The sequence below is a fragment of the Onychostoma macrolepis genome, chromosome 14 (genome assembly GCF_012432095.1).
Source record: "Onychostoma macrolepis isolate SWU-2019 chromosome 14, ASM1243209v1, whole genome shotgun sequence".
Taxonomy (NCBI): Eukaryota; Metazoa; Chordata; class Actinopteri; order Cypriniformes; family Cyprinidae; genus Onychostoma; species Onychostoma macrolepis.
Genome location: NC_081168.1, coordinates 11,609,745 through 11,633,636, shown reverse-complemented (window position 1 = coordinate 11,633,636; position 23,892 = coordinate 11,609,745). Strand labels below are relative to the sequence as shown.

General features: G+C 37.1%; 1 protein-coding gene across 8 annotated transcripts in view; it reads right to left on the bottom strand.

Moving 5' to 3' along the window:
* The window catches only part of pcdh1b (protocadherin 1b), a 258,051-nt gene that overhangs the window by 129,106 nt on the left and 105,053 nt on the right, over positions 1–23,892 (bottom strand). For all 8 annotated transcript variants that reach the window (XR_009274092.1, XM_058797245.1, XM_058797249.1 and 5 more), the window contains one exon: positions 7,778–7,997. Coding sequence is in view for 7 of the 8 variants with exons in the window: in XM_058797245.1 (XP_058653228.1) it covers positions 7,778–7,997 (220 nt within the window). In the remaining variant the exon portion in view is untranslated. The remainder of the gene's footprint in view (positions 1–7,777; positions 7,998–23,892) is intronic.

The window sequence follows — 23,892 nt, the reverse complement described above, 5'->3', positions numbered from 1 at the left end:
CAGGCCATCCCGAGAGGAACGAGTAGACAGTGGTAAACACTCAAGCATACTTCCTGACCAAACCGTGAATTCTTTTCCTCTTTGTCTATATCCTCTCCAGCCGCTCCCTTAACTCCAGCTCTAGCCTTTTAATTAGGATTACCATGGCGCCCTCTGTGTACAAACAAAGATGTTTGGCACTTCACGAGAAAGTGGCAAGGTGCATATTTCTTTCACCATTAAAATGATCTGATCAATTAGTCATGTTTTGAATCGCGGCACAAGAGTATGCTAGCCTTTTTGTGTTTAGTTATGTTCCTTTTTTTTTTTTTTTTTTTTTTATGGTATGATGTGCTAGATTAAATAAATATGAGTGGAATTGTGGGAAAAGGGAGGAGTGATACAGAATCTCTGGTGTCTGCATGATCATTAAAGAAAAAGCCGCATAAAGTCTGTAATTAAAGGACGTGCATGGCAGACATAATCATAAACGCATTACCCCAGTCTGCACGAATAAAGCTTTGCGTTTTTTCTACACATTACTGCACATTTCTTTTTAAAGACTCTTGTTGAGACATTGGCTGGAGATTAAATTTAAAATGGTTGCATTTCTGTGTAATTTATGTTTGCCGTCGCAAAATCTTTGAGCAAATTGTCAGCGGAAGAAATGCTGTCTGTGGTTAGTTAGATGCATTAAAAACAACTAAAATCTCTCTTTTTTATGCGCGTGTGTACATGCGGTTCAGTGCATCGGAACGTCAAAACAATTTTCCTGTTTTCCAGCTTAAAGAAGTGGCCTGATTGAATGGTACGGGACAGATTGGATGTTGCCGTTATGGAGATGGCTTGTTTGCTCATTTGAGACGAATGATTGCCTTCATTTCCCCTGATATGGGCGTGATGGCGGGAGAACCGCAGCCTATTTGCTCTCCTAAACGAGGGCGTAATGGACGCTTTGTGCAACGTTAGAGCGCTCCACGGCTGCCTTTGAGAGGCTCTTGAGAAATGAACCCTGACAACTGCACAGATGTTCAAAAGGCCTTTCTTCTGTTTAGACGCGTAGACCGTTTGTTTGTTTTTTGTTTGTTTGTTTGCTTGTTTGAGGAAGCCATTACCAGTTGGCTGACTACGAACGCTAGGTCTGTCTTTAGAGGAGAGATGAGAGAGAGAAATTCAAATAGATCCATAACTGCTCATAAATACTCAGGCACCATCTCGCTCACACGGACGACATCAAACCGCACGTCTGCCGCTCTCGGCTTTTACCGCATAATCACTTTCTGCTTTGAGCTCGTCTCATCTTTTCCATCTCGGCTCATTCCGTCGAATTAGTCTCCAAAACATTTCACCTCCATCCCCTATTCCTCCGTATCTCTTTCTCTCCATTGTCTCTCCCGCTTTCGCCCACTCTTCCCAGAGAAGACCCACAGACCCATCCATTTCTATTAGGCAGGGGAAATGAGCACATTAGGGAAGAGAAGGGGGTGTCGGGCGGAAATGCCCCCCCTTGGGACGCTGAGCTGGGGTAATGGAATTACACTCCATTATCAGACGGAGATGATTCCATTTAGCTGGAGAGGAGCGAGCTACGGCGGAGAGATGGAGTAAGAGAGAGGAAGAGAGCGAGTTCAGTCCATTTGCTTCATCTAAGCTAATCTTAGCTAAACAACAACCACAGTGTTGGCTATCACGCCATTTCTCTAGAGCTAAAATTCCAAGAGCTCACCGAACTCAACAGCCTACTAATGCAGTGGTTCTTAACTCGTTTTGCTTCGGGACACAGGTTTTACACCTAATGGTGACTCTAAACAGTATCAAAGTGGTTTAGGTGTACAAAAGTAACACAAGTTTGTTTGAACACACAGACTCTGGTCAATGGTGTTATTGTTAACTATTACAAATCGATTTGGTAACTGAAATTAGGCTAAAACTATACTAAAACATAAATATTATATGAAAAATGTAATCAAATAAAGCTAATGTAATAAAGCTAAATACAAATATATATTTAAAAAAAACATTACTAAAACGTAATTACTTAAAAATAAAATTTAAATGAAAATATATGTAAAAATCAAAAGTTAATTCAAAACGTTAATCATTTAAATAGCACTGCCTTAGACATCAGCAAGTAACATTTTTGCTTTCTTTTAAAAGTCATTTGCTATTTATTTTGCTATAAAAAAATCTGCACAAGGATTTGGTTTGTTACTTTATTATTTACATTTAACATAGTTAAATCAGAGCTATCAGAAAAGATGTGGCCCACCAGTTCAGAACCACTGCTGAAAACAAACTCATTAACTTAGCTTATATATAAGCACATTTAAGTGCATTCAAGTACTCTACGTGCTAGTGTTTTAATGATGTTGAAACTGAACACTACTGTCAATTTCCTCATGGAATATGAGCTACAGGCAAAGCTAAAAGTGATGTTTTGCGGTTTCAGGAGTAACTCCGACCCCATCAGAGACAAAATCTACTTCAGCGAAGACAACCTGCCCCATGCCCATATCAAGCGAATGGGTATTTTTTAAGACAGTTTTGCTAAGTCATCCCCCTCTGGATATGCTTTGGTTCTATCACTTCTCAGAGCAATAAACAGAGAGAATAAAGAGAAAAAGAGATTGAAACTGAGACAAGGCTTTGTCTTTTTGGAAGAGGTCTCTGGAACAGAGAGGAACCAGGTGCAACCTGTTCTGACTCGTAATGGTCTTATGCAAAAGATGGTCTTTAGAAACATGAAGATAAATCTGACTTTTCTTTTTATCCTCCACCTCTCTTTCTGAGGTTTAATAAAGGTGAATTTCTAAACCGGATTAGGCAAATTCAAGAGGCAAAATATCACATCTTGTGACACCATAGTTTAAGCTACCAATATTCCTATAATGAATCATTATGAAAATTTGTAAACTGTGAAATTTCTGTGCTACTAGTGGCATCAAACAGAAATGCAATAATAATAATAATTATTATTATTATGATTAAACATATTAAACAAACTGCTTTCCCCAAAACACTCCCCCAAATAAATTGGAATACCAGTGGATATCAGTCTTCAAGTAATTACTTCATACAAACAAGACAATATATGATATCAGCACAGAGTCACGGTGTTTACACTTTTGGGGAAAACAACCTGAATAGCTTATTTTTAGTTGTCTCTGCACATTAAAGTGGAATTGGAGAAAATATTTCAACATGGAAAAAAGTTACACACATCATCTTTAAATTATTCATGCTCTCATCATTGTGAAGTGACACACTGAACCTAATTAAATTTGAAATGCACAGTTTTCTCAATGTTAAAATGCTTTTTAATTTGCAGAGACAACTATAAGTAAGCCTGTCGTGGGCTGATTTCCCCAAAGAGTGTAAACACTCTAGTTTTATGGCATTTTCAAAAAAACAAAAAAAAACAAAAAAACAAAACAAAAAGAAAAACAGCTCTTTATCTGAGAAGTGTGGCATGTGGTGCCTTTTAACCAATGGTTTAAATTCTGGTGCCGGTCTACCTGATTATCCAAATGGCAGATAAAGAATTCATTTATAAAGTCTGATAGGAAAGAATAACTTTATTCAGAATTATATTCTTAAAAAAAAAAAAAAAAGATGGGGGGATACTTAACATTTTTCATGAAGATGTGTTTGTTTGTGTGTCTTTTTGTTTGTTTGTCAAATATAATGTCTCTTTGGGAGATATTAAGTCACTAATTCTAAGAAATAAAGATGTAGTTTAGACATATAAAGTCACAATGTGACATAATAATACATTGTGAGAGATTGTAACAATAATGTTCAAAATTTAGGATCAGTCAGATTTTTATTTATGTTTTAATTTTTCTTTTAATATAAAAATAACACACTTATTCAGCAAGCATGCATTATATTGATCAAAAGTGACAGTAAATACATTTATAATGTTACAAAAGTATCATGGTCTTCACAAAAAAAAATGTTCTTGAGCACCAAAACAGCATATTAGAATGATTTCTGAAGGATTATGTGACTGGAGACTGAAGCTTTATCATATATAACAATATATTAAAACAAAATTTCACAATATTGAGCATAAGACATTTCTTTCAAAAACATTAAAAAATCTTACTGACCCCAAACGGTGGTATAAATGTGAGATATGAAGGGCACTGTTGACATGTTAACAGTAAATTAATGTTTCTAATGCAGTACAATTTCAAGTAGAATTAAATGTAAAGTGAATCATTTTTGTGTCCCTAGTGGCACCAAACAGAACTGCAGACTATTTGTTTGAGTGACTGAATGGGACGAGTTTGGAACGGAATTACCTGACCAATGGCAGATGTTTGAAACTTCTTCACAGTTATTTTCGCAGGTCTGTTTGGTGCCACTGGTGGTGCATAAATTACATGCTTCACCTTTAAGGAAACAGAAGGCAGCGGCTTTATTCCATGTACCATAAATATCTCAGAGACATCGTCTTTGTCTTGCAAGTTCCCTCATTTCTTATGTTTTGACAATGTTTTTAAAAAAGGTGCATGAGCCAAATCACAGGTTGCCAGGCAGACTCATAACAATGCATTTATGCTAACACAGTTGCCCCGTCACCTTCATGCCTCACAGTATCGTTCCACACTCACCGTGCCCTCTTTTGCACATTACATCCATGCATTATCCATAGTGGCTATATGAAGCAGAGCTCATTTGAAGAGCAGCGCTGTATTTATAGACTAGCACTGCTGCGTTGCACGGCTGCTAAAGTCATTTTGAGCGCTGGGACTATTTATTTTAAGATCCCCACTCTTTTATTAGCTCTATTGTGTTTTAGCGATGTGAGGGAGTACAGTAAAACTCTCCCCTCAGCGCCAGAGATGTCGACCCCAGGAAGCTGGCAGCAATCCATGAAGACAAACCACTATCGTCAGGGTCAACAGGCACAAGTGGAGTCTGTCTACAATGATAACATACGCAAACACACACACGCCCTATATACATATATATACACGCACATTCTAAGGAAGTTCCGGAGGGCAAATAGGTTAAAAATCCTGACTAACCCCCATCGCACCTGACCTAATTTCTGCATGCACAGGACGTCATATTGTACTTCTCAGCGTGTGTGTGTGTGCGCTCTCGTGTTTGGCGGCACCTGCCACGGGCTTCGGCGTGCAGCTGTGTGTGTACAGATGCCATAAGTGTGACCTGTCTGTGTGACCCACCCTGCAGACACGCACACACAGTCCTGGAGCTGCAGTAAAAGCACTGATGTGGGAAGACAGCCATGACATTTAGGCCTCAGTCCACCTCACTTCCTTAGTCAGATTTCTTTTCTTTTTCTCTCAGAGTCCCTCCTTCAGGTGATACTTCAGCTATTCTTGGTTTGCGTCTCTTTTCATGCATTCTGACCTCTTTAACAGAATATTCCAGGTTAAATACAACCGACAGAATTTGTGGCATACTGTGGCATACTTAAAAAAAAAAAAAAAAAAGAGGTCATAAAGGAAGCAGTTACAAAGGAAGTAAAATGTGCTATTTTGATTTAAAAGCAAAATTGGTAACATTTTATTTGTTAAGGTGTTCTTGTTACATAAGTTACATGTACGTACTATTATAATAACAATAAATTATGCATAGTTACATGCAAGTTACCCAAAGACAAACCCTAACCATATAGTAAGTACAAGTAGTTAATTAATATTACTCAGTACGTAAATGTATAATTACACTGTAATAAGGACACCTTAAAATAAAGTGTAACTGCAAATTTAAATGCATAATTTTAACAAAATTACTAATTCATTTTTTTATTTGCGCTGCAAAGTTGGTATTTTCATTTTTAAGGGCATTTTTGGGGTTTTATGCTTTGTGTGTCAACACAACATTTACATTCTCTTAAAATACATTCTCTCAAAAGTTTGTGGTTGGTAATTGTTTTTTTTGGTCACACTTTATATTAGGTGGCCTTAACTGCTATGTACTTGCATCAAAAAAAATAAGTACAATAAGTATTGTGGTCATACTGTATTTCAAAACACTTTTGTTGCTATTGAGGTGGGATACGGGTAAGGTTAGGGACAGGTTTGGTGGTATGGGTAGGTTTAAGGGTGGGTTAAGGTGTAAGGGATGGGACAACAGTGTAATTATAAATGTAATTACAGAAATTAATTACAGATGTAATTACAGAAATTAATTACAGATGTAATTACATCTAGGTATTTTTTTAAATATAAGTACAATGTAAAAACATGTATGTACACAATAAGTGCATTTTACCAAATGATTAATTTAAATGTAAGTACACAGTAATTAAGGCCACCTAATATAAAGTGGGACCGGTTTTTTATTTATTTATTTATTTTTCAATGTTTTTGATATGCTCACTAAGGCAGTAATATTGAGTATTATTACTAAAATTTAAAATATGCAAAATATAATATATTTTAAAATGTAATGTATTCCTGTCATGGCAAAGTATTTTCAGCATCGTTACTCCAGTCTTAAGTGTCACATGATCCTTCAGAAATCATTCTGATATGTTTATGTGGTGTTATGTTTATTTCTCATATTACGAATGAAAACAGTTGTGCTGCTTAATATTTTTATGAAAACCATTACACATTTTTGATTAATAGAGAAGTTAAAAAAAAAAAAACAGCATTTATTTGAAATATAAATCTTTTTTTTTTTTTTTTAACAATGTAAAAGACTTTACTGTCAATTTTCATTCATTGGTAACACTTTATTTTAAGGTCTCTTAACTAGTTGCTTATTAGCATGCATATTGCTAGAATATTATCCATTTATTAGTAGTAATTAAGCACATATTAATGCCTTATTCTACATGACCTTATTCTACATCCCTAATCCTACCCAATACCTAAATTTAACAACTACCTTACTAACTATTAATAAGCTGCAAATTAGGAATTTATTGAGGGAAAAGTCGTAGTTAATAGTGAATAAGTGTTCCCTATTCTAAAGTGTTACCGATTCATTTAATGCAGCTTGGTTTGTAAGAAAAAAAAGAGAACACTAAAATCATACTAACCCTCATACTGTAACCCATTTTTGTTTTTTGTTTTTCAAGGAAATACAAGTCCAAATTTTTCTGGTAAATAACATTATGCCACAAGTGCTGTTTTCTGTGCTCAACTTGAATTGAAAGCAGAATAGTATATTGTATGTGAACACACATACACAGCACTAATGTATTCCACAGTAATTTAAATTCTAAATGCTTTCACTGCCAGCCTGCCTTTGGCAACGACTTCCACCCTCTCAGAGGCTGTTGCCGAGGATTTTTGGCCTGTTCGGAAGCACCTCCAGCCGGGTGGGAAGGAGAAGCGGCCTCCCTCACTTTATGCTCCCTACAGCTACAGCGGAGGAGGATTATATCAGGTCTTCTTGGTGTGTGTGTACTAATATGACTAGGTCATTTCATCTTGCCAAGAATTAATGCTTTTTTTGTATATGTGGAAGCATGTTGACAAAGCTCACAAAGTTTTAATGGAAAACATATTCAAATAAGTGGTTAATTTGCTTAAGTTCTGACATTTAGGTCACATAAAACTTCTGCAACGCTCAAGAATTCAGATTGACCTTATTTTAGTACTTTTTGTTTTAAAGCAATGCGAACGTGTGATGAAGGGTGTGCAAGTAAACTGCTCAGTGCAGCTCATTACCAGTCATTTCTTTAAATAAAAGTAAAAAAAAAGAAAAAAAAAAGTCTTCAATATGTAGAAGGTCTAAAAAGATTTTTCTGAAAGAGAGTAGATGGAGTGATCATAAAAAAGGAGGGGGACACACCACCTCTTCTTACCGTTCTCGGGGTGTTCCATCTCTCCGATGCTGCCATCCGGGGTAGTGCGTTCGTAGTGGTCTTCAGGTAGGGCAAGGGGCCCGATACGGGGCCCTGAAGAACTCTTACTGCTGGGTGTCTCTGACTCTTCCAGACCGCTGTCATAGTAACTGTGCTGAGAGGGATCCTGCAGATCTTGTGCCTGATTGGCTGTGGAGAAGGTCACTCGGCGATGTGGGAGCTGTGATTGGACAGAAACAGGGAGAGGTCGAAGATCAGTATGTGTGTTGATGACATTATCAGGCATCTTGTGGATGATTTTCATTCTAATTCAAGGGAACAACTATGTATAATGAATAAAACATTCTGCAAAATTTCACAAAATATTAGTTTTACCTCACATACAGTATATAGCACTGCTAACCTTACTGTAGATATTAAACGTATTCTGCACCATTTGTGCCACAGGCATGAATGATAAATTATGCGTATAACTGAAACAAGGTGTGTTATTACTTTCTGAGTTATCAGGCTTTATTGATAATAAAAACCTAAGGAGGAGCCCAAGTTATACTGAGGGACCAAAATACCATACAGACTTGGCAGTGAGCTCTTTAAATTTTGGCCAGTAAGCAACTTTAAATCAATATTCCAGAACACCCTAGTAACCATCTAGCGACATTCTAAAAATTGCACACATTTTCCCCTGGAATGAATGAATGAATAAATAAATGAGAATATATATATATATATATATATTCTGTCCAAAATCAATCAGCTGATACTTAATTTATATATGCTGTAATTAAGATATCTACAAATTAATTTAAAACGATATTGTTTTGCTGTAAATAAAAAATAATAATAAAATTATAAAAAATTTAATGAGTTTTAAAAAATTTTAAAGTGAATTTAGGCATCGCAACATTATGATATACAGTAAGAAAAAAAAACATTTTTGAGATTTGCTAAAGATTAAATTTATAAGTGTTATTCAATTATTAGATAATGGCAAAGGTACTGTAACTGAAATGTGAAAAATAGAATGAATAATTAAATATCCAGTATTGAACGTACCCATACTTAAAAAAAAGTAGTTTTAATCAGCAATGTTTTTATAATTGAATGAATACTTTTACACAGCCAAGTCACATCAAATTGTTCAAAAGTGACAGTAAAGATGTTTACATGTTTACAAAAATGTATATTTAAATAAATTCTGTTCTTTTCAATTTTTGATTCATCTAAGAAGAAGAAAAAAAAAGTATCAAGATTTCCACAAAGATATTAAGCTGTTTTCAGCATAATTAAAGGGAATACAGACTTTCAAAAACATTCTTACTAAACCCAAACTTTTAAAAGGTAATACCGTATATGTCATGTATCCCTAACTTAAATACTTCAAATTAATTAATGCTTTCCATCCAAAACATCCACTAATCGCAAAGGCAATTTTGATCTACGCAGTAATCGCAGCATGATTCCTTGCGAAGATCCACAGCCGTTAGCAATTGCACATACATTATTTTCCTTACGTCTAACTATGTATGCATCGTCTCACAAGAGCAAATCCCTCGGCACACACTGGCTGTACATCCCAGAGTAATACACACTCTCACACACACCTAAGGCTCAGTGAGGAGTGCATTAAGTAAGTGTTAGCTAAATCCAGTGTGACTGCAGAAGCCAGGTTTGATAAGGATGATAGAAGCCACAGCTCTCCCACAGGAGAAGCCCACTTCACACCCCACCCCTCCCTCCAGCAGCACCGACGGGAGAATAGGACATTTCGTCAAGATGCAATGAGACAGCTCGCAAATTGGCATTTGGAGCTAGATGGAGACCACTGTCAGCCACCCAGCTCTCCGAAGCACATCCACCCTCCACATACCAATCACAAACCACAAACCTTCAGAGAGAAAGAAAGAGGGAGTGGGAAAGTAAAAACAAGTAGAAGAACTCTACTCATCCTCTCGCTGTTATCAATAATACAGAAATGTTCCTCAACCACATTTCTTTTTATTTTCTGACTTTCAATCGCTCTCTCTTTCTCTTTCTCCTTCCTCGCGCCATACTGTGGAGTTGCCAAAGGGAAACACGACTACTTCATTTCTGCCTCCCTTTCCACTTCTCAGCCTCCACACACTCGGTTTGAGAGCTTAGCTGTGACTTGTTTGTTTTGTTTATTTTTACAAGGTAAACATGTTCTCGCACAACACTCCGCTCTGAACACCCAAAGCTGCTTGCATCGCACGTAAATTGATTCTGAGTGTCAGGAGAAACTTCCAAAGTAACACAGAGAAATAACTGACTACACTTCTCTTAATCTCACACTATCTTCAGGTGACAATGAAGGCCTTCTGCACAAAGCATTTCCCAAGACGGGTGAGATGACCTTGCTGTTCAGATTATAAGTGCCTCCATGGCTTAACTCTTTGTTGTCAACGCTAATAAACGTTGTGCAGAGGATGGATAATGACTCTACTGCTGTGAAGGTGATGCTTTTACATTTGCTGAAAGAAATGACGATTGCTCGACGGGGGAGGGGGGTGGGGGGGGGTTGGGGGTGTCGGGGTCATTACTCTAGGACTTCTTTTCTGTAATTGAAATTTTCTAAAGTGCAGTAAATTCTATGAATTTGTAATTGCTGTACAGAGTTCAGCACAATTCACAGAGTCCAGCCACAGCAGCTGCTCCGAGATGATTTTATGACTGTCTTACCTTCAATACAAATAGAATGGCTTTTTTTAAAACACAGATAATAATATGACCGAATCAGACACTTTTTTTTTTGCACATCCGCGACTACACATTAAATTAAGTTAAAAAAGCATGTAGTTAAGCTAATTAACTATATTACTCAGCTGAATAATTGTTTTATGCAACTGAGGTAAATTATTAGTACGCACTACTGTATTAAAGTCTAATGTTTTTGAAAAGTGCAAAAATACATGCAAAAATACAGTAAAAACAGCAATATTGTGAAATATTATTGCAATAAAACGTCTGTTTTCTATTTTAATATACTGTGAAATGCAGTCTGGAATGGCAAAGCTCCTTTATTAGTCTTCAGTGCCATGTGATTCTATGATTTCTAATTATTTTTAATGTCGAAAACAGTTGTGCTGCTCAATATTTTTTATGAAAACCATGATACTTTTTTTTTCAGGTTTTTTATTTTTATTTTTTGATAAATGGAAAGCATTTCAAAACAGCAACATACATTTCAAATACTATTTTTTTTTTTACTTTAAGTCACATTTAACCTATTCACTGTGTCTTTGCTTAATAACAGTATTAATGTCTTATTAATTTATTTTCTTATAAAATTATACAGCATATAATTAATGATCATATTAGTAATGAATCCAAAAGTCAAAAAGTAAAAACAAAAACAAACAAAAAAGAGTCATATATATATATGTATATATATATATATATATATATATATATATATATATATATATATATATATATAGTGTAGCTGGATTTTAGTGATTTGTTGTTTTATTAAGCAAAAGCAATTCAGCTAACATTGATTTTCAACAGAATGTCTGTTGCAGCATATCACACAGGACTTCAGAATGGATGAATGGAAATTTCAAGACATTTTCTCCCATGAAGTCCATTAATGAGGACACATCACCTTTATTGCATCTGTGTTGCAGTTGCTAAATTTAATGAATGGAAAAGGAAGAGCTAGAGATAATTAGCCAACCCTGAAGTGCATCTCTGCTAAAGTCCACACTGCCAAATCCTCACATTTCCGCAACAAGATCGACAGCGCTCCAGACATGCGTAATCTCTTCAGAACATTTAATTCCCTCCTCTGTCCCCCTCCACCTCCTCCCTCCACCTCTATTACAGCTGATGACTTTGCCACTTTCTTTACAGACAAAACTAGATCAATCAGTGGTCAGTTTTCACCTCCACGCACACAGGACCCTCACCCTACCACATCCACTGCTAAAACTCCCATCTTTTCTTTCTGTCCACTCACTGAAGCTGAAGTATCCAAGCTTCTCCTCTCCAACCATCCTACAACATGTCCTCTTGACCCAATCCCTCACACCTTCTCCAAGCAATCTCACCCACACTCTTACCTGCACTCACACACATCATCAACACATCCCTACTCACAGGTAACTTCCCCATTGCGTTCAAGCAGGCTCGGGTAACCCCACTGCTCAAAAAACCTACATTAAACACTTCTCTTATAGAAAACTACAGACCTGTCTCTCTCCTTCCGTTCATAGCGAAAACACTTGAACGAGTTGTCTTCAACCAAGTCTCACTGTTTCTTTCACAGAGCGACAAACTGGATGCTAAACAGTCAGGTTTCAGGAGGGGCCATTCAACTGAGACTGCGCTTCTCTCGGTCACTGAAGCCCTGCGAATTGCAAAAGCCCATTCCAAATCATCAGTCCTCATTCTGCTGGACCTATCTGCCGCTTTTGACACTGTCAATCATCAGATACTCCTGTCCACCCTCTCATCACTGGGCATCTCTGGCATTCCACTTCGCTGGTTTGAATCCTATCTCACTGGTAGGTCTTTCAGGGTGGCCTGGGAGGTGAGGTATCCAAAGCACATACACTGGTCACTGGGGTTCCTCAGGGATCAGTTCTTGAACCCTCCTCTTCTCCACATACACTACATCACTGGGTCCCATCATACAGGCACATGGATTCTCATACCATTGCTACGCTGATGACACACAGCTCTACCTCTCTTTTCAACCAGATGATCCAACGGTAACTGCAAGGATCTCAGGTTGCCTGGCGGACATCTCGGCATGGATGAAAGAACATCACCTGCAGCTCAACCTGGCAAAGACTGAGCTTCTTGTCCTCCCTGCCACTCCGACTCTACAGCATGACTTCACGATCCAGTTAGGTTCATCAACAATAACCCCATCAACTTCGGTCAGAAATCTTGGTGTAATCTTTGATGATCAGCTGACCTTCAAAGACCACATTACAAAAACTGCTCGATCTTGCAGGTTTGCACTATATAACATCAGAAAGATCAGGCCCTTTCTGACAGAGCATGCTGCACAACTTCTTGTCCAGGCCCTTGTCATTTCTAGGCTGGACTATTGCAATGCTCTTCTGGCTGGACTTCCGTCTAATACAGTCAAACCTCTACAAATGATTCAGAATGCAGCGGCACGACTGGTCTTCAACGAGCCCAAAAGAGCCCATGTTACACCTCTCTTTATCTCCTGCACTGGCTACCAATCACGGCTCGCATCAAGTTCAAGACACTGATGCTTGCATATAGAACAACCACTGGCTCAGCACCCGTTTACTTGCACTCTCTATTAACAAACTACATCCCCTCCAGAAATCTGAGATCTGCTAGTGAGCGACGCCTCGTGATACCATCACAGAGAGGCGCAAAATCACTCTCTAGATCATTCTCATTCACCATTCCTGGCTGGTGGAACGATCTTCCCACCTCTATCCGAATGCTGGATCCCTGTCAATCTTCAAGCAACAACTGAAAACTCATCTCTTTCGACAGCACTTGACTTCATCCTAAACTTAAAAAAAAAAAAAAAAAAAAAAAAATTATCTTTACTTATTCCTTCCTTTGGTAGTTTGTATTTATTTGAACAATGTCTGAGACTTGGTGTTGCAAGCACTTCGTATGTCTGATTGCCTCTTCAAGATTAATCGCTCGATGTATTCCCCAATTGTAAGTCGCTTTGGATAAAAGCGTCTGCTAAATGACTAAATGTAAATGTAAATGTAAATGATGTAACGGTAGATGGACGTTAGTGGAGTTTTCCACCATCTCGATGCACGCAAAGGCTCAAGAGAGGTTTCAAAACCTTTGGTTGCTGCATGTAACACTTTGGTCTGTCTTTTTTAACACATGGCTCATCTCCTCTGCTCCAGATAAAATAAAGATAAGCAGCACAGTGCACGTTTGTGTAAAGCACAACACTTCTATTCAGAAAGGCGAATGATTTTTGCTGAGGGATTCATTTTAGACCACTCGCCGTATCTGCTACGAGGCCGGCCATCCCCTTGTGCTGATAAACAGAAGCGTGCAAAGTCTCCAGTGGGTGCGTGTGGATGGATACACACACACACTGCTCTATTGTCCTCCCCGTTCAATAAGAGAGGAGGTGAATAATACCAGCTGAGCAGCTCTGAGCTTATTGGATCCCTGCATCTGAATCTATGCGTGTGTGTTTCATTGTATCGTGTTCCTCATTAGTTTTCTCTGTCCATGAGGATGATAAGACAGTGAAGGGCTACTTTGTGAAACTATAATCCATACTCTCGCACAAACACATATGCAGAGATGATACAGTGGATGTGCTCCTATGATAATACGATTCCTGTATCTCATTCTCAAACTGAGGTGAGTAAAAGAGAGAGTGGAACAGAATACAGAGAAGGTTTCGAGAGCAGTGTGTGCGTGTACAGAGAGTTTCTTTCTCTGTACTTTCTGTAAAAGCTGCTTTTGTTCCCCCTCTTGGTGTACTTCTACTATTTTAGCCCCCAGCTAAGACAGCACTCACTCACAAACAAAACCAGCTCCCACTACTAGCATCCCTCCCTCATGCTGTGGGTCTCAGTCTCCCTCCCTCTGTTCCAAGCTAGAGGCCAGGTGCCAGGGTTGAGTTATGTAAGGAATGACAGCTATGCCTGAGGACGGGATTGGTTAGCTGGGAAAAAGCACCTGTGGGATTCAAGTACCTGCCTTAGTCCTCAGACTGTAGAAAAGCTTTGATTCCTGTTAACAGCATCAGAGAGATGTGTAGAGAGAGACAAGAGTGCAGGGAGACGAAAGTGGGAGTGATTTCGGTGACTATGAGGAATGGAGATGCTGAGGCACCGGAAAGCCAAATAGGAGGGAAGGAGTTAGATGAACAGATAAGGTGAAGACTAAAGTATGAAGAGAGTGATTCATGTGATCGAGTGGGAATGGAACTGATTTTTAAAGTGAATGTGAAATCAAAACTTACCCTATTTAATGTCTTAACACATATTTCTGCATGCCATTGCAAATAAATAATGGTCTGTGTAATCGTTTCTCTCCTTAACTTAATAATTCTATTCTATTCTATTCTATTCTATTCTATTCTATTCTATTCTATTCTATTCTATTCTAAATTTGTAAATTAATTTGAAAATTTATATTAATTTTACATAAATACAATACATCATAGAACATAACAGAATATAATATAAATCAATTTAATGCATTCTTGCTGAATAAATAATAACAATAATATATTATTATTATTATTATTATTATAATACATAATTAAATTATCTTCTCAAATTTATTTTATTAATAATAATTAATAAGGTTAATAATAATAAAATACTCTTAATATATATATAATATAATAATTATAATACAATAATGCAATAATAATAATAATAATAATAATAATATTATATATATATATATATATATATATATATATATATATATATATATATACAGTGGTGTGAAAAAGTGTTGGCCCCTTTCCTGATTTTTTTTTTTTTTTTGCATGTTTGTCACACTTTAATTCAGATCATCAAACAAATGTAAATATTAATCAAAGATAACACAAGTAAACACAACATGCAGTTTTTAAACAAAGTTTTTTTTATTATGAAGGGAAAACAAAATCCAAACCCACATGGCCCTGTGTGAAAAAGTGTTTGCCCCCTAAACCTAATAACTGGTTGGGCCACCCTTTGCAGCAACAACTGCAATCAAACATTTGCAATAACTGCCAATGAGTCTTTCACATTGCTGTGGAGAAATTTTGGCCCACTCTTCTTTGCAGAATTGTTTTAATTCAGCCACATTGGAGGGTTTTCAAGCATGAATGGACAGTTTAAGGTCATGCCACAGCATTTCAATTGGATTTAAGTCCAGAATTTGATTTGGCCACTCCAAAACCTTCATTTTTTTTTTCTTGAGACATTCAGAGGTGGACTTGCTGCTGTGTTTGGAATCATTGTCCTGCTGCATAACCCAAGTGCACTTGAGCTTGAGGTCACGAACAGATGGCCTGACCTTCTCCAGAATTCATTGTTCCAATTATGGCAAATCATCCAGGTTCTGAAGCTGCAAAGCAGCCCCAGACCATCACACTACAACCACCATGTTTGACTGTTGGTATGATGTTCTTTTTATGAAATGCTGTGTTGGTTTTACGTCATAAGTAACGGGACACACACCTTCCAAAAAGTTCAACTTTTGTCGCATCAGTCCACAGAATATTTGCCCAAAAGTCTTGGGGATAATCAAGATTTTTTTGGCAAACGTGAGACGAGCCTTTGTGTTCTTTTTGGTCAGCAATGGCTTTTGCCTTGGAACTCTCCCATGGATGCTGTTTTTGCCCAGTCTCTTTCTTATTGTTGAATCATGAACACTGACCTTAATTGAGGCAAATGAGGCTTGCAGTTCTTTAGATGTTGTTCTGGGTTCTTTTATGAACTCCTGGATGAGTCGTCTTTGTGCTCTTGGAGTAATTTTGGTAGGCCGGCCACTCCTGGGAAGGTTCACCACTGTTCCAAGTTTTCTCCATTTGTGGATAATGGCTCTGACCATAGTTTGCTGGAGTCTCAAAGCCTTAGAAATGGCTTTATAACCCTTTCCAGACTGATACATGTAAACTATTTTGTTTCTCATCTGTTTATGAATTTCTTAAGATCACAGAATGATGTGTTGCTCTTTAAACATGCTTCACTTTGTCAGACAGGTTCTATTTAAGTGATTTCTTGATTCAACAGGTCTGGAAGTAATCAGGCCTGGGTTTGGCTAGTGAAATTTAACTCAGCTTTCTAAAATAATGTGGTTAATCTCAGTTCTTTCATGATTTAATAGGAGGGGGCAAACACTTTTTCACACAGGGCCATGTGGATTTGGATTTTGTTTTCCCTTCATAATAAAAACTGCATGTTGTGTTTACTTGTGTTATCTTTGATTAATATTTAAATTTGTTTGATGATCTGAAACATTAAAATGTGACAAATTAGGAAGGGGGCCAACACTTTTTCACACCACTGTATATATATATATATATATATATATATATACAATATAAAAATAATATCATATAGTATAATAATATAAATCAATTTAATGCATTCTTGTGAAATAGTAATAATAATAATCATCATCATCATCATCATAATCATACTGACCCCTTCTGAACAGTATCTCTCTGAAGGCCCTCTTTCACTCGAAAATATGTTATATTATGAAATAAAATGGACTTCATCTGAAATCAAATCTAAATCTCCTTGCCAAAATGAACTAAAAACTACACCCTGAGGGTGCATGGTTTTGAAATCTTTGAAAGAGCTGTGACTCTGGTTTCTTTTCAGAAAGGCAGTATTGTACCGTCAAACCTCACAGATATTTATCGCCCCCATCATTTCTAATCGAGTGAAGACTCATTTGCACTCTTGGAGGCTTTCAGCAGATACATCCTCCCCTGAGGAGCAGGAAGACAACACTCTACTCTCTATAGCTCCTTCGCACTCCCTCCCATCCCATCCACTGCCTCGCCAACACGGGCTCTTAATGCTACATTAGCATGTTTGTCTTATTCAGCTAGAAGCCAGCGGGCCAGGTCTAAACTCTGCCTGTGGATTAGAAAGATGAGATGTGAGCAGACAGCAGCTGCCCAATCACCTGATTTAAGACTAACAACCTCTAACAGGCCCTCAAACAGACATGCTCGGCAAACTCTTCGCAATGGAGGCAAGGCACTTTTCGGATGGTGCTGGTGTCTTAGTGATAGAGTGGCAGCCAGATTCATTTTTCCATGTCAAATTAGGTATCAAAAGCTACACGAATTTGTAGAGAACTTCATTTTATCATGCCTCAAATGTGTGTTTTCATCACTGTCACGGATAGCGCCTATCTGTTTTGCAAAATAAATGGGCATTATGTAAATTTTAAATGGAAATGAAGTGTGACCTACTAAACATAACTCAAATGGAAATGAGCGGTCAGACTAGACAGGAAAAATAGATGACTTAGAATGAATTACAAGATATTCAAAAAACTATAAATATCAAACAATGCCTTGTTTGTCCACATGGTTAAACACACACACAGACGATATTCACTAATATTCAGTTGTGTTAGCATTTGAATTCCTTTCACGTGACCTGAGGAGCAGCTAAAAGCAACACAGAGTGACAGGTCTGAAGGTTTGCCATGGCAACAGGGCTCCGTGATGGATACACTACAGTACTGACTGAGGTAGACAACGCTTGCATTTTCACACATATACACACATCCCCTCAAATCTCGCTTCGACACAACAAATCAACTTTAAAAACATCAAGAGTGTCTGTGAATATATTTTCAATTTACTGCCTCAGTGCACCAAACATATCAGCTCTCAAACGCTCAGATATCGCTGGCAACACAACGGCAGCATGCCAATCACACACTTATCAGCTCAGTTTAGATTACTCTGGAAGTTACAGTGTCAAGGGTATTTCCGATCAGCGAGTACACGCGCATACACACACATACACAGACATCTGGGGACGATTGTGAACTGGTATTAAAACACCTGAGCTCTGCTACAATTGGTTCCTCCTAAGAATCAAACAGAAAATGTTCATTCCAATATCCGTGTGAACTCAAATCCACCAAACAAAATGAAAGATACAGTCAAGCCGCACACAGTCGGAGATGGGCAAGAAGTCATGTGTAAATATTCTGGAAATGATATATATCAAACGATTAATCACATCCAAAATAAAGGTTTGTGTTTACATAATGTATGTATGTGTACTGTGTATATTTATTATGTATATATAAATATAAACACATACAGTATATATTTTGAAAATATTTCATTATATTTCAATATATATTTCATATATAAACATAACATATTTTTCTTAAATATACACATGCATGTGTTTGTATTTATATATACATATACTAAATAAACATACACAGTATACACACATATATTATGTAAACAAAAAAAAAATAGTTTGACAGCACTAATATATATATATATATATTCAGCATGGATGCATTAAATTGATCTAAAGTTGATACTGATCTTAAACTGAAATTGATATAATAATGTAACAGTCGTTTACATTATTACAAAAAGCTTCTGTTTTCAATAAATGCTGTTTTTGGTTCATTCATTAATGAATTCTGAAATAAACACTTCTTTCAAAAATATCTTACTTGTTAAACATTTGAGCAGTCGTGCCGGCCTTTCTTTTTTTGGAACACAAAAGAGAAATTTAGCAAAATGTTGAGCTATTTTCCATTTAATAAAAGTTAATGGGGATCTAAGTACTTTAAGATCCCAAATCACAAAAAAAAAAAAAAGTTATAATCAGACTGAAATTGAATTCATTATCCATTTATATCTCTCATATCTCATTTGTATTTCTGTACATTCAGACTTGCTTTGCCCCGATCACTTAGGTGACATGTAATCATCAAGTCTGCCGTGTTAAAACCACCACATTTGCAACGACTTATATTTCAGTATGTTCCTCCCACGAAACTATCGTATGACTTCCATTTTGTTGTATGGACCACTTTTATGATGTCATTGTGACGACTGACAAATACATTCTTCAAGAAAAACCCTAAAGAATGCAGGTGGAGAAGAGAATAAATCCATTGTAGGCCCATAAACAGACAACTACTATAACTACTATTCTGTCATGGTGGGGACTTTCCATGATCCATGATACTGAGATAATATGCCCCAAAACTACTCACACAGAAACCTTTCTGCATTTTTTAGATATTCATTAAGACATTTAGTATGTTTATGGTCCCCACAATGCAGGTGATTTCAGATTTTACTATCCCTGCAGGGACCAACTGTAGATAGCATAACCTGACCCACACACACACACACACACACACAACTTTAGCATACACTAGGTTCAACTGGAGTTAATTATTTTAAAGGCATGCACTTACAAAGAGTTGTTAAGCTGGTCAGATATATGTTTTCTCCCTCAGGCAAAGTTTAGAAAACAAACACACACACACACACACACACACAAACTCACAAAACCTGACACCTCCCTCTCTTTAAACGATACCACAGAGTAACGGCTCAATAGTTAATCTCTCTTGATGTTCTTTGTGTTTGAAGGAATTGAGCAATTGCTACATTAGATGACTATTGGCCCTTTGAGGCTGTAATATAAATGTTGAAATGGTGCATACGAAAGGCATATATAGTTTTTTTGTCAGATTTTGGCGATTAATGTCATGAAAACGATGCTGGCTGATGCATATTTATTGTTATATGTCACCTAAAGTGGAAAAATTGTGCCTTGAAACTTATTTCTCTTCCTCTTTCCTTTGCAAATACACACTATACCGCTAAAAATCCAGCCTAAGCCAGCCTAAGATGGTCTGCTGGTCTCTTAGACTGGTCTGTAGGTTGGTTTTAGAGTATTTTGGGGCAATTACCCAACCCAGGTTCATTGAGAAAATGTTCCTGAGGCAAGATTTCTGCAAAATGATATTACTTTGCTTCTAGCACATTTTGTGACACTTTTAAAGTATAATGTCCAGTGAGCGACACTAAAATCATGTTCAGTTTTACCTAAACCAGATGAACATGAGGTACATCTTTGTACCTCAGTGTCTCATTATGTTGGCTGCTGAAAGTATCGCAGAAGTTCAGAAATGAAATGTCCGCGCTAAAAGGTTAAAGCTCTATCGTGTTTGAATATGATGCACCAACGCACACTAAACCCTACCCTAAACCCAAAAGATAGTGTTAACAAGCAAATATGAGATAAAAATGCAACCAAGGCATTTTAGCTTGCTACCACAAGACTTTGAACTGTTTTATCATGTCACTCATATTTCATCGGACTTGTACCCCATAGCACCACATTGCAAATGCAGTGCTGTACCAGGGGAGCTAGCAAGTTTACTAGTTTACTGTAACAGAAATGCTACGTGGAGCTGGTTATGTGATGTAAACATCAAAATGTATCTGTTTACAAATCATGCACAATAGCAAAAGCATTTTCATATCAAAATAGAGCATTACACAAGGAACCATGCAAAAATAAGTGTTAATTAATCGATAATCTGTCCCTGTAATCATAATACTGTGTGAAAATGAATAAAAGTAGTAGGTGTTTTACTGCCTCTAGTGTTTATTTCAGCTGGAAACTGCAGTGAATTTTATGTATAGCGGTGTTTTGTGGAGTTTCGCAAAAAATTTTTTCCAGTGAGACAACCAGCTGAACACCAGCAAACCTGCTTAGGCTGGTCAAAAATGTTTCTACCAACATGGTCACCTTTTGGTCTTCAGTAATCCCTTCATTCTCTTTCTCAATCACTGTTATTCATTTAGCCCGTCTCTTCTTCTGATGAAAAGAGAGGAAAATAAAGATGGAAGAAGAGTGAAAGAGACAGAGATAAAGTGATGAGCAGCAGTCACTCACTGTGTCTCTTTGAAGGACATCGATTGAGTCATCTATTCCCGACGGTATATACAGCCCTCAGTATTTTCAGACAGGTTTGGTGCGGGTATGTATGTGTGTGTGTTTGTACGTGTAAATGATTTTTATCTCTGGAGGGGGAGGGACGAAAGTGTCTTGATGGAAGGACATCAGAGTCGTGGAGAAAATAAAATAAAAAAACACTCAACCAAACAACAGGCCTCTGACTAGCATTAGCATGTTTAGCGGCAAATTAGCCAAATTTAGCCAATATAAAACTGCCAAATGGATTTGTTCTGCGGTCTGTATGGAAATAAAATATTTAAATATTAAAAATATTTAATTAGCACTGTAGCTAAAAAAAAATAAATAAATAAATAAATAAATTCTGCACAAATATTTACCATGATAACCATAGTTCCTACCAAAATAGCATAAAATTACTGTAAAGAAAATATTTAATCTTGGGTCAATACATATCAGTGCCCTCCGACAATGGCTACAGATGCTGCTGATAGAGCTTTATTTGTATTTAACACCAAAACGGACTGTAATTTACGGTTCCACGCTGAGTAGAATCTGTTGTAACCACGGTAACATCTTTCTAAGGGTTACCAAATGATGAATAATAGGTCCAAATCGTTCATTAGTGCTTAAATGCTCTGTTCTCTCACAATGACCTCATGTGGGAATCATAAGCGATTTTAGCTTTAGCTAGTTAGACTCGGTGGCTTCACCTTCACAGTGGCCACTGCTGTGTTAATGTGTATGACTTTCACAGAATGTGCCATAGACCTGGGAGGCAGGTCACTTCCTCTGGTGCTCCTGTCTTCCTTTCCCCATGGTCCTCTCATTCCCTGATTCCCTCTCCGCTTCCATTTTTCCTTCCCTCTCTCCGAGCAGGACATTAATCAGCTGGACACTCTGAGTATCTCTCTCTCTCTATTTCTCTCTCTATCTCTACTAACAAACAACACTATAACCTCTTATCCCTCTGAAGAAAATCAGGAGGTCATTTTAGAGATGCGTGTGTGTGCGTGTGTGTGTGTTGGTAAGTGTTTGTAAAAGAGCTGAGTGGCGCTCTCTGTTAGCTAGACATTCTGTTATCAGATAGCTGCTGGCAATACACAGATAAAACCAGATTAACTCTCTCTCTCTCTCTCTCTCTCTCTCTCTCTCACTCACACACAGAAAGATCTAAAGCTAAATGACTGCTAGTCGATATATGACTTAATAGATGGTGGCATGAATGGATAATAATATAAATGGATATTACCACCATTCCATAATCTAGAGGTTAATGAAGGGTCTTTTTCCTATGTGATTGGGTTCATGTACAGTAATGTCTAAAACACTAGTGAATTGTTAAATTTGGCTTATATATATATATATATACACACACACAATTTTACATTTAAATTTAATTTTAAATATTTTTTATTTATTCATATTTATTTTTATTTAAATTGAATTGTTTATTTATAAAATATATGGTATGTAAGTTTATATAATAAATAATATTAATTACATCAATATATTATAACTTTATTTCCAGGTTTACATTAATTTTTGAATCCCATATTTGCAATGTAATCTCAGCTGGTTGGTTTCCATTGTACACAAAAGTGTGTGTGCAAGTTGAAAGGTTAATTACGTGATCATTTTGCTTTGTTACAGCAATATTAGCTTATACTCATTAGGAATCTGCAAGGGAGAGCAAAAAAAAAAAAAAAAAAAGCTAGGTTAATCATTTTCACATACTGCAATGGTGGTCAATGTAAACGCTCCCGTGAGAATGAACAGCTCTAAAGATCATGTTACATCCAAGGGTAAGTTAAAGGCAAACTTAACCTAACACAGGTGTGCTTTGAAGTTAATCTTAAAATTTCAGATTACACGGTGACAAAGTCAAATTACTTATAAATGTATGAGGTCATTGGCAACGTCGCTCAAGCAGACCCAAACGCTGAATTGTTTTTTTTTTTTTTTAAAACAGAATGAGGATAACTAGCCGATGCTAACCAGACAGTGTGTGTGTGACAAAGAAAGTTACTTTGTTAGTGTGCCGCAAATTGGCAGTCAACTTTTTTTCCCCTTTAGCACTAATTAATTTCTCCACAAGGTGGCAACACTACCCAGGGTCGTTGTTTCAAAGCCACAAAAGAAACAGAAAATTTCAGATTTACCCTTAGTGTTCACTTTGATTATTACACCATGACAATCAAAGTAAAATTACTTTTAAATGTATGAGGTCACTGGCAACGTCGCTGAAGCAGACCGAACACTGATACTTACACTAGGAGTTTCAGGGTTTAATGGTTGAATTAGACTAAACACAGACCTCATGTCAGGAAATGTGCTACAGGATAGTTGAGCAGATGCAGGTGAACATCCATAATTGCTTCTGTGGCCTCTACTGCAATGAGGCAATAGGTTTCAGGCAGTTTTGCAGAGGGCCATGTGTGTGTGTTCTGCTGCCGATGCCTGTAAATCAGCGGAACGACTTCATGGGCATCGCAAAACACATTGGCAGGTCTTCAGCATCCACTTGTTATGGGAACTGTGCCATTGCCGGGACATTCACGGGTTGTTGTGAAATTCAAAGCAGAACAAAATATCAAGCAAAAACCAGACAGGATATATATTAAATTGACTGTAATTTCAGTATATCGGTGGAATCAACTGCCTACCCGTCAC